Below are 13,262 nucleotides of genomic sequence, written 5' to 3'. Positions count from 1 at the left end.
TTGATCAGTAGTACGTTCTTAGTACGCTCAGTCTGCTTCAATATTATTCTGTCATTATTATTAATGTCACGCAACTCTGGGTAACGCTGGTTTTGGCCGGGTCTTCGTTTTCGTATATACGGGTCTTCGTTTTCGTACGGGTCTTCGTTTTCGTATGGGTCTTAGTTTTCGTATGGGTCTTAGTTTTCGTACGGGTCTTAGTTTTCGTATGGGTCTTAGTTTTCGTACGGGTCTTAGTTTTCGTATGGGTCTTAGTTTTCGTACGGGTCTTAGTTTTCGTACGGGTCTTAGTTTTCGTATGGGTCTTAGTTTTCGTACGGGTCTTAGTTTTCGTACGGGTCTTAGTTTTCGTATGGGTCTTAGTTTTCGTACGGGTCTTAGTTTTCGTATGGGTCTTAGGTCTTAGGTCTTCGTTTTCGGGGTCTTCGTTTTCGTTACTACCTCGTCATCAGCCTAGGTCGTTAGGGACGTGACCTCGCGTTGACAGCAATGTTGCATGAATCGGCTTTACAACATGCGATCGTGTCTACGCAGTTCGAGTGGAATTTCAGTCAAAGACAGCAAAATTCTTTCGTATTTCATCTTCAAATATAATTCGAAAGCATTCACTGTATATATGGCTTTTGTTTATTAAGCCCACGAAGAAGCTGTCTTGATATCCGACCCTCGCAGAGCCCAGACAAAACGCAGCTTGAGTGTATCGATTTGTTTACGCCGCAATTATATGCGCAATGTTTTCTCCGACAGTAGTCGAAAATATCCGTATTTTTTTCGTGCTTTTTCGTGGAGCAATCGTAACGATACGGCCTTGAACACATTGAACAGCGGTCTACCTATAACAATTCAAATATGGCGTCGCAAAAGGCAAAGCGTCGGACGCATATTTTGCTGTCTCATTTGCTAATTTCGCTGCCGTAATCGACTGCCTCGAAAGGTCCTTGCAATTTTAAAGTATAGAATTGTCAGATCTCGGTGAAATTTGCACTGTTTATTTGTGTAATGTTGAGGAATATGTGTATAAATACCCGACGCGGACGAGCCATTTTTGACAAAATTATATGGCTGCATTTCCTCCGCGAAGATAGGAAATTGTTAACTGAACTTAACTACAAAGCAACTGTAATGATAAGTTCGAAGAACAATGCTCAGGATAAACCTTCGACTCATACTTCATGCAAAAAAGTCGGTATCTCGAAGAGACTTTGATTTTTTCTTGCTCCTTTTCTTTTCGCTTTTCTCGGCTTTCTTATTCCCACTTCTTTCTACTCTTCACATTCCTCTTTTTGGCCAAAAAAGGTTTTGATGAAATCATTGGTAAACCCAGAAAAAGAGGACCACGATCAATTACAAGTGTTTTGGCCTGTTTTTGCACCAAAAACTGATTGTGTTTTTCTCGATTAGCTCTGCCAGGATGCAACCACTACGCAAAATGAACAGTTCTGTGAAACGGTCAAGCCTAGCTCTATCAGTTGTTTATCACCAAAATCTGCTGACGTGCAAATTGATGACTTCACAAGTGGTTCATTGACTACTCCTCCAAATGTCGACGAAAGTCGACTTTAGCACTGAAATTAAAGTGTTAAGCAAAAGTACCCAAGCTGGTTTCGCATTGCTTTTGCTCCATAAATCAGATCTCTATGAAAAGAAGCACAACATGATGGAAATATTCCTTTTCAATTAAAGGACTGTTGCTTAGAAGTGCAATTGTGATATGTATCTGTCAATGCGTCACGTGAAGAAGATCAGTCAAAAAATGTGACCCTACCCCGTTTATACGGCCAACCAGTTGCTAAATTATTATAAATAAGGCCAAATTTCCATGGCCCGTTGGTGGCCGTATTATCGGGGTTCCGCTGTACGTGCAAAACTCCAGGGTCACACAATTGTGTATTTTTCACGCGTTCGATCTATTGTTACTTTTTAGCAGTTGTACAATTGCCGATCAACGATTTTGACTTGATAGTGACATTCGGCTGCCGTCTTGAAAGTGTTTAAGTTTAAAGAACAAGCGATTTAATTTTATATGGCGCGATAAACCAGTGTTTTTTTTTTCTGAAGTTATAGAACTTTTATTAGTAATAACGAAAACATAGCGTTTGTCTCGAATTTATTTGTATGCTCAAAAGGAAAGTGTTACTTGCCCTGAACGAAAACCTACACTGAGAAAGTCAAGAAAGACTTGGAGTCTGCAAAGGAAGACACCCTTGAGTGCAGGTACAGGTGTGGACGCGCCCATAATTCAACGACGACTGGAGTATTAGCCTTCCATTCAAAGCAATAATGTAAAGGATTGAACTTGATGTTGATCACTGAAATTACCGATAAAGGTTTTCAACCCATTGACATTGATTTCCAAGAAAATCGCACTCTTTGAGCATTTTGGTCATTCTTTGGTCAGTTATGAGCTAACTCTAACCTACTCAAAACGCCGCTTACAACATGAAGGCATGCCTTTCTTTTCATTAGCACACATTTGAAGTCATTTTTGCTCGGGCATGCACAAAAGTCAAAGATTGGAGATAGCGTTTGGATGCGAAGGTGTTCTACCACTCTAGGCCTTTCGTTGTTTTCCTGTTTTTGTTTTTGTTTTGTTGTTTTTTTTTTCGTTTCCTTTTTCTCCTATTCTTATCTTTTTGCTATTCTTGTTAGTCTTCAAGTGAACTTGCTCTCAGTTCAAGAACTCTGAGAAAGCATCATCCTCGCACACAAAAAAGACATACACAAGTCAGATATGGCAGTTATTAATTTAATCGTACGTTGCATATTTCAAATACAAACATAAATACACAGCAGTTGCAATTATGCATTGCTTCCTTAAACGGAAGAATAAATGTGTAATCGTACCGCTTCTGGATTACTAAGAGTTTGGAGATTTAACTGTTCATTAGCTTTAAATAGAGCAGAAAAAAAAAGAAAAACAATAATAAATAATTTCAGTTTTCAATAGCATTCGTTATCTTGTTATAAAATTATTGGTATAATATCCTATTGTCTCTTGCGCGTTTTCTTCAAAGTCTGTTATCCACGGATGATTCAAAGCTTTAAAAGCTGTAACTCGCTTGTGAGGATGAACTACAAGCATTCGTTTAACAAGATCTGTAGCATCATCCGACACTTGGTCCCAGTAGCGCGCCACCATGTTGCAACATCCTTCAACAATTAGTAACATCAATTTTCTGTCATCGCTGTGCCAAAATGGCGGGTAACCAACAAATAGCAAGAACAGAATCACTCCGCATGCCCACATATCAACCGCTGGACCAATAGGATCGCCTAGGATTGTTTCAGGGGCAAGATACAATGGTGTACCTTCTACGTCACACTTGATGACGTCACAGTCCGGCGGAATTTGACGCGCCAGTCCAAAATCTGTAAGTTTAACAATGGCTTTACCATCAATGTTTTGTAGAAGAATGTTGTCGGCTTTAATGTCACGGTGAATAATTCTCTTCCGGTGTAGGTACTCAAGACTTTCTATAAGCTGAAAGATAATCAAAGAAGAATGTACAAAGATTTATTAGTAAGAATTATTTTATAAGAGAAACAGCTTGCATTTTGCTATTAGCACGTTTGGGGTAAAACTGAATAGTAACGCACGAGCACGTCGATAGCGTGACGTTGCGTATTCGCACTGCGCTTGCAATGTGCCAGAAACTTTCAACCTCATTTCTTTCTTTAACATACGCACTCTATTTTATTTTACATTCCTTTGCTTCATGCTTGTAGGAATAAGGAACAATGATTTTGAGCAACTGAGCCTGTAATAGTAATGTGGCACTCTGTTGCACAGCATTGGACCGAGAGTATTTAAATATGTTAATCGTTGTATTCGCCACATCAGCATAACTTCCGCTAAACGTCCTTGTACGCATGCTCAATAAGATCACCTAAAATTTCGAGTTAGATTATTTGCGAACTTTCAAGCTAACAAGGAAGCACGAAAAACATGGTATGGCCTGACATTAATTAATAAATAAAACTTCAAATTTAGAGCGAAAAGGGTTTAAGGGGGGTCCTTCTTAACTACCAATTTGTTGCTAAGAAAGATTTCCGACGGTCTTTTTTTGGAAACCAAACCTCCTAAAGACAAGATTTTTGCACAACTTTGTTCCATTAACGAGTCTTTCAAGAGTTTCAAATCACCGCCATATTTGACAAGTCACCTGACCGGAATAGGAAAAACCCTAAAACTGAAAGGGATTATTAAAGTTATGGCGTAATAAAGACTTGTCTTTTCAGACTTTCTTCAGTAGCGTCCCATTCTTACATGTAAATGGTAATTCCATACGAAGGATTATGAAGAAGAATCTGTTATCTCTAATTCTTTGAAAGAAATCGGAACTTTACTTTTCTCTCAAAAGTTTTAGGGATTTTACATTCGAGCGCGCGGTTTGGGACTGGCACTAGTTACGCGCGCGCAATATCAATTTTTTCAATGCAGTTGTCCTCCTCACTAAAAATTCACCGTTGGCCATTGCCGAACACTCCAGAATAACTTGCCACCAAAAGCCATCTTGAGCAATTCCTTAGCAACTGCTCTAGATCTGTAGTTAAGAAGGAACCCCCTTAAATTAAGCTTTATTAATAGACCGCAATGAAGCAGTCGATCAGAAGAAGCGACTTTTTAGGGGGGTTGGGGAGGCGACTTTTCTCTTACCTGCTGAATAATATTCCTACTTTCTTCCTCAGTAAAAACGATTTGATTTAGAATTTCCTCAAGAAGAGTTTTTCCATTTACAAGTTCCAACACAACCCAAATGCGACTGTGTTCTTGGTAACGTTTGTAGAGAGATACAATGTTGCGATGTTGCAAAGTCCTCCAAATATCAACTTCGTTGTCAATGACCTCCTGGTCAAAATTATCATCTTCGTTTTTAAAAGCCTTCACTGCAAATTCTTGCCCAGTTTTTCGTTCGACGCATTTGAAAACGTTTGCGAAGCTCCCTTTGGCAATGAGATCTTTCATTTCAAAATCTTGACCAAACGCGCTCTCGATAAGGGTCGCCATGTTAATTTATTGACAATGTTATGAGACAGTGCAAAATTCTGTAAAATAAACACATCATTGGAGATGTCAGTGTTTAAATAACCCCTAAGAGGCATTTTATTGCTTTTGTAGTAAAGGTCGAGGTGAGAACTTATCATAATTAAAATCATCACGTCCTTAAACAAGAAAGAACTGCTTACTGCCTAACATGTTTTATTTCCAGTCATGTTGCCATTTTCAACAAATGTGATATCCGATGCAATACTGGTCAGTAAACAAATTAACATCCTTCAAGTTTTCAGTGTTATAGTTCTAACGACGTATGATGTGACAGACTTTCAACAGAAAATTCATGATATGAATGCCGCGGTCCTGTCAAGTCTGAAAATTTTAAAATCGATTGTTCAATGAAACTTAACAGTTTTGTTTGACGGGGGTTTTAAAGTTCAGTACGTTTAGCTCCAAGTTACAAAATTAATTATTGCTTGGTATTTAGAACTCTAGTGAGAAACCTTGGTTTAATCTCAAAATAAATGTATGTTGGAAATGATCATACTCACGCCTTGAACAGGACACGAAGACGGAAACTTTATCAAACATCGTCCAAAAGATGACAAGTTTATCAGATTTATGAACGATCGACATGCCTCAAGGATCGACAAGGAAAAGCTTACCTGATTGATAAATTCACTCAATTCCCTGTTGTTGTGGCCACTCTTTGCAAGTCACGCCGTTATAAATAAGACATGATATCAATACTTTTGTACAGCTTATCAGTGACCAACTAACACCGAAATTTAATGACCTCCCAGAATTTAACCAGCAAAATTCTTTGAAAAGTTCTCGCGGCTGTGGCGCACTTGTGGTTGCGCGGAAACTCTGGCACAACTCATTCAATGTTATGTTTCTGCGGCTTGTGGTCATCGCGTGTCTCAGGAAACACTCAGCTGTGACGTAACCACCTAAGGAAACATTGGTCACAATAATCAGACAATTAACACGAGTATTGCACGCCACAACGGGCGACAAACGGAAAAGGGCTTGATATGGTTCATTCCTGTAGACTTCTTGCAAAGAAATAATTTCCCTTTTTACATATATCAGGATTTCCTTTTATAAAGTTATTGAGGACGATATGTAGTAAATCTGTGCCGTGTGTTTGTGAAGTTCAGTGTATCGGATTATTTCAAGTGTGTTACCAGCAGCGAGGCGGAAACAATTAATTCAAAGTATATTGAACCCAAGGATTGATTTTCTAGAATAGTAGACAGATTTATTGCTTGCTTCCTTTTGGTCTAACAATTTCCTTAACAGTCGCGTATTTAACATAAAAAATGAACTTTCTTCAAATTTCGGTCCCTCAGAATGTACTCGTGCATTCAACAAGCTTGTAGCACGCGCGACCTCGACAAAGGCACTTAGGACCAATGGCAACTTGCATTGATTGATGTATAGCGGCATGATTGAGTTGTTCCAAATTTAGACGTTTTATTGCTCTAAGCTACAAAGGCCCGAACAGTTGTGATCAGTGAACCAGAGAACGTAATAACAAACAAATCGTCTCCAGAAAGATTAAGATCGAAAAGAAAGATTAGTACGTGAGCAATATGATGTAGTAAGGTGCTTTTATATTGGCGAGGGATATGTTGCTTAAGCTGTTAAACTTAATAGGTTTTGAAATTAATATTAGGACCCAGGTCATTCTAGTAAGCTAACTGATTGCTAGGGACTTCACAGACATGTATTAATATGGCTCAAACCTCTCTTTGCTCAAACTCCCTTGACCATTAAATTAAGAGTAGCTGTATTTTATTTCACTTGTTAGTCTATTACTCTTGAACGATGTAAACTCATTGGGCAAATAAATATAATTATATTATTCTTACCATATGGAAGTTAACACTCTACTCGTATTAATTAATATATAAATGTCACATTTAGCCATTATCATCGAATTATGGCATTGCAGGCTTCCAACATAAATACTGGAATTTGTACGCCTTTTTACGGCTTTTCGCCTGCTTGGGCTGCTGACACCGTGCAAAATACAGTGTAACAGTGATAACTGGGGTATAAGTTTTGTAACATTGAAATCTGAAAATTGTAAACCTTAGATTTTTGGGAGAAGATGGAGGTGTTGAATAAAAATTCGAGTATTGTAGCTGTGTTACAAAGAAAGTAGTAACGTTTTTAAGTTTTTTAAGTTTGAAGTAACTTAAATACTTAAATTGTCATTTGAATTGTCTCTCACAGTGTTATCTCAAACCATAGAAAAGTTCATGAGGGAATTTACAAACAAATCAATCGAAACAAAACTTGCACTCGCGGAGTTTACCGTTGTACTGATTTTTTGCACTGGCAGTGGTAGCAGCACACAGCGGTCAAACGCAGCGCGCGTGCGCAGTTACTGTGCAATTCCCGCCAAACTTCTCCATACAAAGTCTTAAATTTTCCGAAAACTTTCGCTTTAGAGCCAAAAGTTAACGCCGTCCCTGGAAAGTTAAGGTTTATACGCCGCTTATGGATTGGAAATTTGATAATTCATCTCCACTGAGTGTCCCAGCTTGAACTGTTCTTTCACCGTACCATTTCTTTAACAATTTCCTACAAAAGTTTGCACACTTTCGAGACAAATTCTCAGAAAAGTTCGAGGCGCCGAAAACCGGAGGTGACGTCATTTTTGCGTTTGACCGCTGTGTGTGGTAGCAGGCAATATGGCGAACAAAAAATATGAGGGCGTGTGGACTGCGGTCTATACAGGAAATGTTATTTTGGTTTATTCGGGCCTGATGAAAAACATTCCAACAACATAGGAAACCGCATCTCAAAGGAATTACCTTGAATACCTCTTGAGCTTATAATGAGGGGGCTTAAAGGATCTATGTTACGGGGATTTCGCAAATTTTAGGTCTAAGTGCTCTGAAATTAGTGGTAGGCAACTAAACCCGTAAAAAAAAAACATTATCTTTAAACATCTAAAGGAAGATATAACTTTAATTTGCGGATAGAAATCAAGCTACGGCTATAAATGTTGATTTTTTTTATGACGCGCGGAAACAACTTGAAAACGTTAGCCTAACTTTTTCAAGTTGCAATCCGTTTCCATCCGTAGCCAAAGATGCTCGTTGACAGTTTCAGTGCTCAAATATAGCATTTTTTGAAATAAAAATGGACTATTATTTTTAGGTTTCCTGCGACACAAATATAAATTTTGGCTGTTCAAAAATCTGGTAAGGAGGAGGAGGCGAGGTAAGGTAATCTGGTATAAAGGAGGAGGGGTCCTGTGGTCTTTAATCCATCACAGCAGTCGAAGCTCTCTTTGTGACCATTCTTGTTAGCGACTAACTCTAGTTACGACCACCCCGTTTGAATTGCTACTCAAACTCTTATTAAAAGCTGTCGTAAACGACCGACGCCCCCCTTCCTCTCACCGTAAGCGATTGCGACCACTTTTGGGAATTACCAACTGGACGTTTCCTTTGTTTTTAATCTCTCGTAAACGAGCCGTGTTGCAAACGCAGAAAATGATTCCGTGCAAACTAAAGTCTCTCAAAATCGCGAAAGACACACACAAAAAAATCGCCAATCCGCAAAAATCAATCTCTCGCAAATTAAAAAAAATTGTGCCACAGGTTTTTAATGTGACCACCGCTCGCCCCTTAAATCTCTGCCACGCCCACCCAACTACAACCACAGCCTAAAAACGTCACTGAGGACTCTTTTAAGTAATTCTCAAGTGTTCATTTCACAGTAGTGAACAAAAGATTTTCAAAGATTATACTGAAAAGTTGATCATGTAGATGAACTCGATCGTTTCTCTTGATCATCGAAGCATAGTCACACACAAATTTTAACTACAATGATAAAATGTTTTGATATATTCTTGATATTGAAGCCTTTACTAATATTTTGACTAATTGTGGTTTTGCTATAGGCAAATCTGGTGAAAGAACGGGAAATGTTTTTCATTCTTGGTTTACGTGGTCTGTAACAATATCATTTGCCTCAATGTGTTAGTGTTAGGGGCGGAATACGATTCGATAGTGGAACTTCGATAACCAAACAGGTCGAAAGAACAAATTAATCATGATAGGTAAGCAAAAATGTCTTTTTTCTAATTAATAACGTGATCTAATATGCAATTCTGGTTGAGTTTATATCAAACTCGCACGTAAAGCGTTTTCTAGTAAGATCTTTATAAGTTTTCGATTATCTTTTGTTTATTGATGCCATGTAAGTTCTTTCTTATCTGATGTTATGGTTTATTGCTTGGAGCAAAGGTTAAAATAAAAAGTCGCCGACTGTCTGCGACACGCTGAACAATTGTTCCGTCTCGCAATTACCATATCAATGGCACGTTTCCTGTGAAGACCCATGCGTGGCCATCCGGATTTAATGCTCACTTGTTTGTCCTTTTTTAATAATGTGGGTCGTTCCAAATGCGAGGGAGTCTTTAGACAATGTCGAAAACAAAGAGTACTTCTTGAAGCGCTCATACAAAGAAGCAAAGAACTGAGTCAGTACAATTTATCATTGACTGCTTAGTTGCTTCAGTACAATTAGCCTTGTCGGCGCGGTTGAGGCTTGGGTCGCAGAACAAAGCTGTTTTGCTATCATTTTAAAGAAACAATGCAAAATGGATGAAACATCTTAAGACAGATCGATGCGTCTCAGAGAGCCAATGGTTAAGCAGATTTAACTTAAAGTAAAATCGCTCTTTCTTACCTTTTTTTTGCAGTCCAAGCTTAAAAAAGAATGAGTTCAGACGAAATTACTCAATAGTTTTCAGCCGTACGTTTAAACTAATGGCCAGTATTAAAAGTAGGTCCATATTCTTCAAGAGTCTTCTGTCCATGACTCATAAAGTAAATCAGAATGCGACAGGCATGCTATGTTTTTACTTAAGACACAAGTTTCGCACTAGTTCCTCTGAAGACAAAATTCCCTAATTCCACGACTGATTAATCCGGATGGCAATTACCGTAATGATATAATTTAGCGCCCTCTTTCAAATAAGCGCCCCCTTCGAATGCGTTTTTGTCAATAAGCGCCCCCGGCTATTCCAATAAGCGCCCCCATTCTTATATGCGCTCCTATTCTAATAAGCCCCCCTCCTCCCCCATTGTGAATTACTGCCTCTACTGAAGTCATCGACGTCGTGAATAGATAAACTCATGAACATTTACCGTACCGTACATGTATGTATATATATTTACTGCTAAAATGAACAATTCTTTTAAAAGTGACTGAACTTTCAACAGTTTCTATTATTGTTAGTTATGTTAATATATTTTCAAGTTGTTGTTTCCTAAAAAAATAAATAAGCGCCCTGTCCCGAATAAGCGCCGTGTCTCGAATAAGCGCCCTCCATTGAGGTGCCAAAAGTAAATAAGCGCCCAGGCGCTGAATTGAATCATTACGGTATTAAAACGATTCCAGTTTATCTTGGATCCGAGCAATTAGTTTACATAATGAAGCAGAAAACTACAAAGGTGTGCACAGGAGCGCATGATAATAAGTAAAAAAGAGAACAAGTATGGCTAATTGAGACATTATCAACGTCGAAAAATTAAGAAGCTTCAAGAAGCAGATACCATGCATTCATTTTTACCTCGAAAAATTTCAACTCCTAAACTTTAAAAACTCTTCATCGTGATTAGCTGCATTAATCTTTTGGAAATACACTAATCCCTCATTACTTTCAGTTATCGCCAAAAAAATCTTAAGAATCATCCAAAAATTCGTAAAAGCCCATTTATGGCACATTCCACCATGAACCTATGATGGAATTTTCTAAACCTCAGACAGTCAATTATAGAAAAGTTTCAAACGGTATGAAAAAATGGTATTTTGAAATTCTTCCCCTAAAAAATCGATGTCCATGATGTTCAGTTCACTAAAGGACCTTGAAGTAAAAAAGCTCTCCGCTACGATATTTTTTATTCAAATTTAAATCAAATAGATCGATTTTGAGTGCAAGATAGTTATTTAATCAGCTTAGGGTGCGTTCCTTTGGAATGATCAGGCGCAGAATCAATGATCTAAGATCAGTCGGTTAAATGGTGTATAAAAGAAACCGATAAATACTTGTCCAGAATGAATTCACGGTTCCTTTGATGCACCATGGTCTGAGTGATCAGTGATTCTAATCCGGATCATCCTAAAGGAGCGCACCCTAACGCAAAAAAAAAAAAACGAAGCTTCGAAGTTGTGCAACAACTTTTTTTTTGTGGAAATCGCGTTCGACGAGACAAATAATCCACATGCCAGGTAAAAGTATTACACCTTGTATTTAGTTATTTGTTTTATTTGTACGTACAGTGTATATACAGCTTCTTGAAGCTCTTGACTACCTTCAACGTAAGAGCCGCATCGTTCACCGAGATATTAAAGCTGACAACATTCTGATCAAACACGATATCATCTATCAAAATCACTTTGCCGTCAAAATAACCGACTTCGGACTTGCACGTCGCCTTCCGCGGGACTCTGACGTCATCACTTGTGGCGTCGAAGGCGCACCATTGTACCTTGCTCCTGAAGCAATTCTTGGCGATTCTATTGGTCCAGCGGTTGATATGTGGGCATGCGGAGTAATTCTGTTCTTGTTACTTGCGGGTTATCCGCCATTTTGGCACAACGATGACAGAAAATTGATGTTACTGATTGTCGAAGGACACTACAACATGGCAGTGCGTTACTGGGACCAAGTGTCGGATGATGCTACAGATCTTGTTAAACGAATGCTTGTACTAGTTCATTCTCACAAGCGAGTTACAGCTTTTAAAGCTTTGAATCATCCGTGGATAACAAACTTTGCAGAAAGTGAGAAAGAGAGAATGGAACATAATACTGGGAATTTTGTTTCAAGATAACAAACAATATTTTATTTAAAAAAAAGACTAAAATGAATGTAAAAAAAGGAGTATCGTAGCTAGAAGCTAATTGATATTCACTCACATCGATGGCTGGTCGTTGGATCGTAAACCTACCGACCGTAATAATCAGCCCTTTTTTTTGTTAGTAATTATTGTATTTATACGAGTTTCAGTTGACGTTTCATGCTTCATTAAAATTGCAATCATTGTTTTGTGCTATCTTCCTCTTTCCTAACCTTAAAAACGCGGTTCACCAAATCACTTTTGAAAACTACAAAAAGGTTATTATTTCCACCTCAGTCAAGCCTGTTATTACTGTTGTTTTCTCTCTTTTTTATTAACCGCGCGTGTGTTCTCCCCCTAGTTTTTGACCAATACAGTAGAACCTCGATTTAACGAACCTGTATAACGAAGTCCTAAGAATAACAAACGATATTCTTCGCCCCAGCATTAGTAAAATATATGGAAAAGGAACTCGACATAGCGGGCGGAAACACCGTTATAGCGAACATATTTTGCCAGACTCTGGGATTGACATAAGGATTTTCTCCGTCCAGTAGAGCATTCCTCTTTATGACCCTTAGTTTTATGTGTGACGTAGAAGACGCAACATTGTACCTGGCGCAATTAAACAATTCTAGCGGATCCTATTGGTTGAGTGATTGGCCCAGCGGTTAATATGTGTGCTATCAGCGGTTTTGGCACGCTGATAATAGAAAATTAATGTTACTGATCATTGAAGGATATTTCAACATGGTGGCGCGATGGGAATAAACTCCCTTCATTTTCTCTGGGTCTGCACTTGAATTATTTGCCGCAGTTCGCCTCGAATATATAGATGTTGTCAATACTGAAACGTTTTCTGCCGACAAAAGACGATGCAAGGCCCCCTCATGCAAACAAAAAGAACACGAAGCGCGTTACTATTTCCTTTTTTTCTACTAAAACGTCATTCGACAGTTTATGCTAAGAGGTTTAATCTACGCACGCACGAACCGGAACCTCTTACTGACTTCCTTCGCTGTGAAATGCTTGCAATTAATAGATTAATAGATTTCCAGAGTTAAATGGCGAAATAAAATATGATAATACTGGTTATTACAAAACACGGCAATGTGCTATTGCAATTTACGACAGCTCAGAGTATTACAAATTACGGCAGCATGTTATTACAATTTGCGATAGGTGCATTATTACAATTTACGACAGCTATTACAAATCACGACAACTGTTACTACAATTTACGACAGGTATTACATTTCACGACGTTTAAAACTTTGATCCGTTAAAAAACATTCGCGTACGAATTAAACAGTTCACGTGCAGATAGATTAGAGGCAATGGAGTGTACTTCCCGGTACATAAAAGGCGTGCTCTTTCCTGCTGGGTCATTCTAT

At 38.4% G+C, this 13,262-nt stretch overlaps 2 protein-coding genes across 3 annotated transcripts; one reads left to right on the top strand and one right to left on the bottom strand.

Annotated features, from left to right (window-relative positions):
• Positions 1 to 2,728: 2,728 nt before the first annotated feature.
• LOC144635052 (calcium/calmodulin-dependent protein kinase type II alpha chain-like) lies at positions 2,729 to 6,155 on the bottom strand. 2 transcript variants are annotated; one of them, XM_078494120.1, is made up of 3 exons: positions 5,662 to 6,155; positions 4,658 to 5,046; positions 2,729 to 3,481 (listed from the first exon to the last, which is right to left on the bottom strand). In XM_078494120.1, exons 2-3 carry the CDS (start codon positions 5,006 to 5,008, stop codon positions 2,954 to 2,956), a joined length of 879 nt encoding a protein of 292 aa, XP_078350246.1. In that variant the 5' UTR covers positions 5,009 to 5,046; positions 5,662 to 6,155; the 3' UTR covers positions 2,729 to 2,953. The 2 variants fall into 2 exon arrangements, with proteins under 2 accessions (XP_078350246.1, XP_078350247.1); XM_078494121.1 differs by lacking the exon at positions 5,662 to 6,155 and adding an exon at positions 5,548 to 5,632.
• A 4,615-nt stretch (positions 6,156 to 10,770) lies between these two features.
• LOC144636922 (calcium/calmodulin-dependent protein kinase type II subunit delta-like) lies at positions 10,771 to 11,936 on the top strand. Its single transcript, XM_078496119.1, has 2 exons — positions 10,771 to 10,819; positions 11,309 to 11,936. The coding sequence occupies exons 1-2, from the start codon at positions 10,771 to 10,773 to the stop codon at positions 11,860 to 11,862; spliced, it is 603 nt and encodes a 200-aa protein (XP_078352245.1). The 3' UTR covers positions 11,863 to 11,936.
• The last annotated feature ends 1,326 nt before the right edge of the window (positions 11,937 to 13,262 follow it).

The sequence above is a fragment of the Oculina patagonica genome, chromosome 13, assembly GCF_052425735.1.
Source record: "Oculina patagonica isolate OP01 chromosome 13, crgOcupat, whole genome shotgun sequence".
Classification (NCBI taxonomy): Eukaryota; Metazoa; Cnidaria; class Anthozoa; order Scleractinia; family Oculinidae; genus Oculina; species Oculina patagonica.
The sequence above is the reverse complement of the archived record's forward strand: the minus strand, read 5'-3'. Positions and strand labels throughout refer to the sequence as shown.

Coding starts and splice junctions, on each gene's coding strand:
- LOC144635052 (XM_078494120.1), bottom strand. CDS start 5,008: ATGGCGACCCTTATCGAGAGCGCGTTTGGTCAAGATTTTGAAATGAAA. Junction 3,482..4,657: donor GTAGGAATATTATTCAGCAG/GTAAGAGAAAAG, acceptor ATTATCTTTCAG/CTTATAGAAAGTCTTGAGTA.
- LOC144636922 (XM_078496119.1), top strand. CDS start 10,771: ATGGAATTTTCTAAACCTCAGACAGTCAATTATAGAAAAGTTTCAAAC. Junction 10,820..11,308: donor TTATAGAAAAGTTTCAAACG/GTATGAAAAAAT, acceptor TTGTACGTACAG/TGTATATACAGCTTCTTGAA.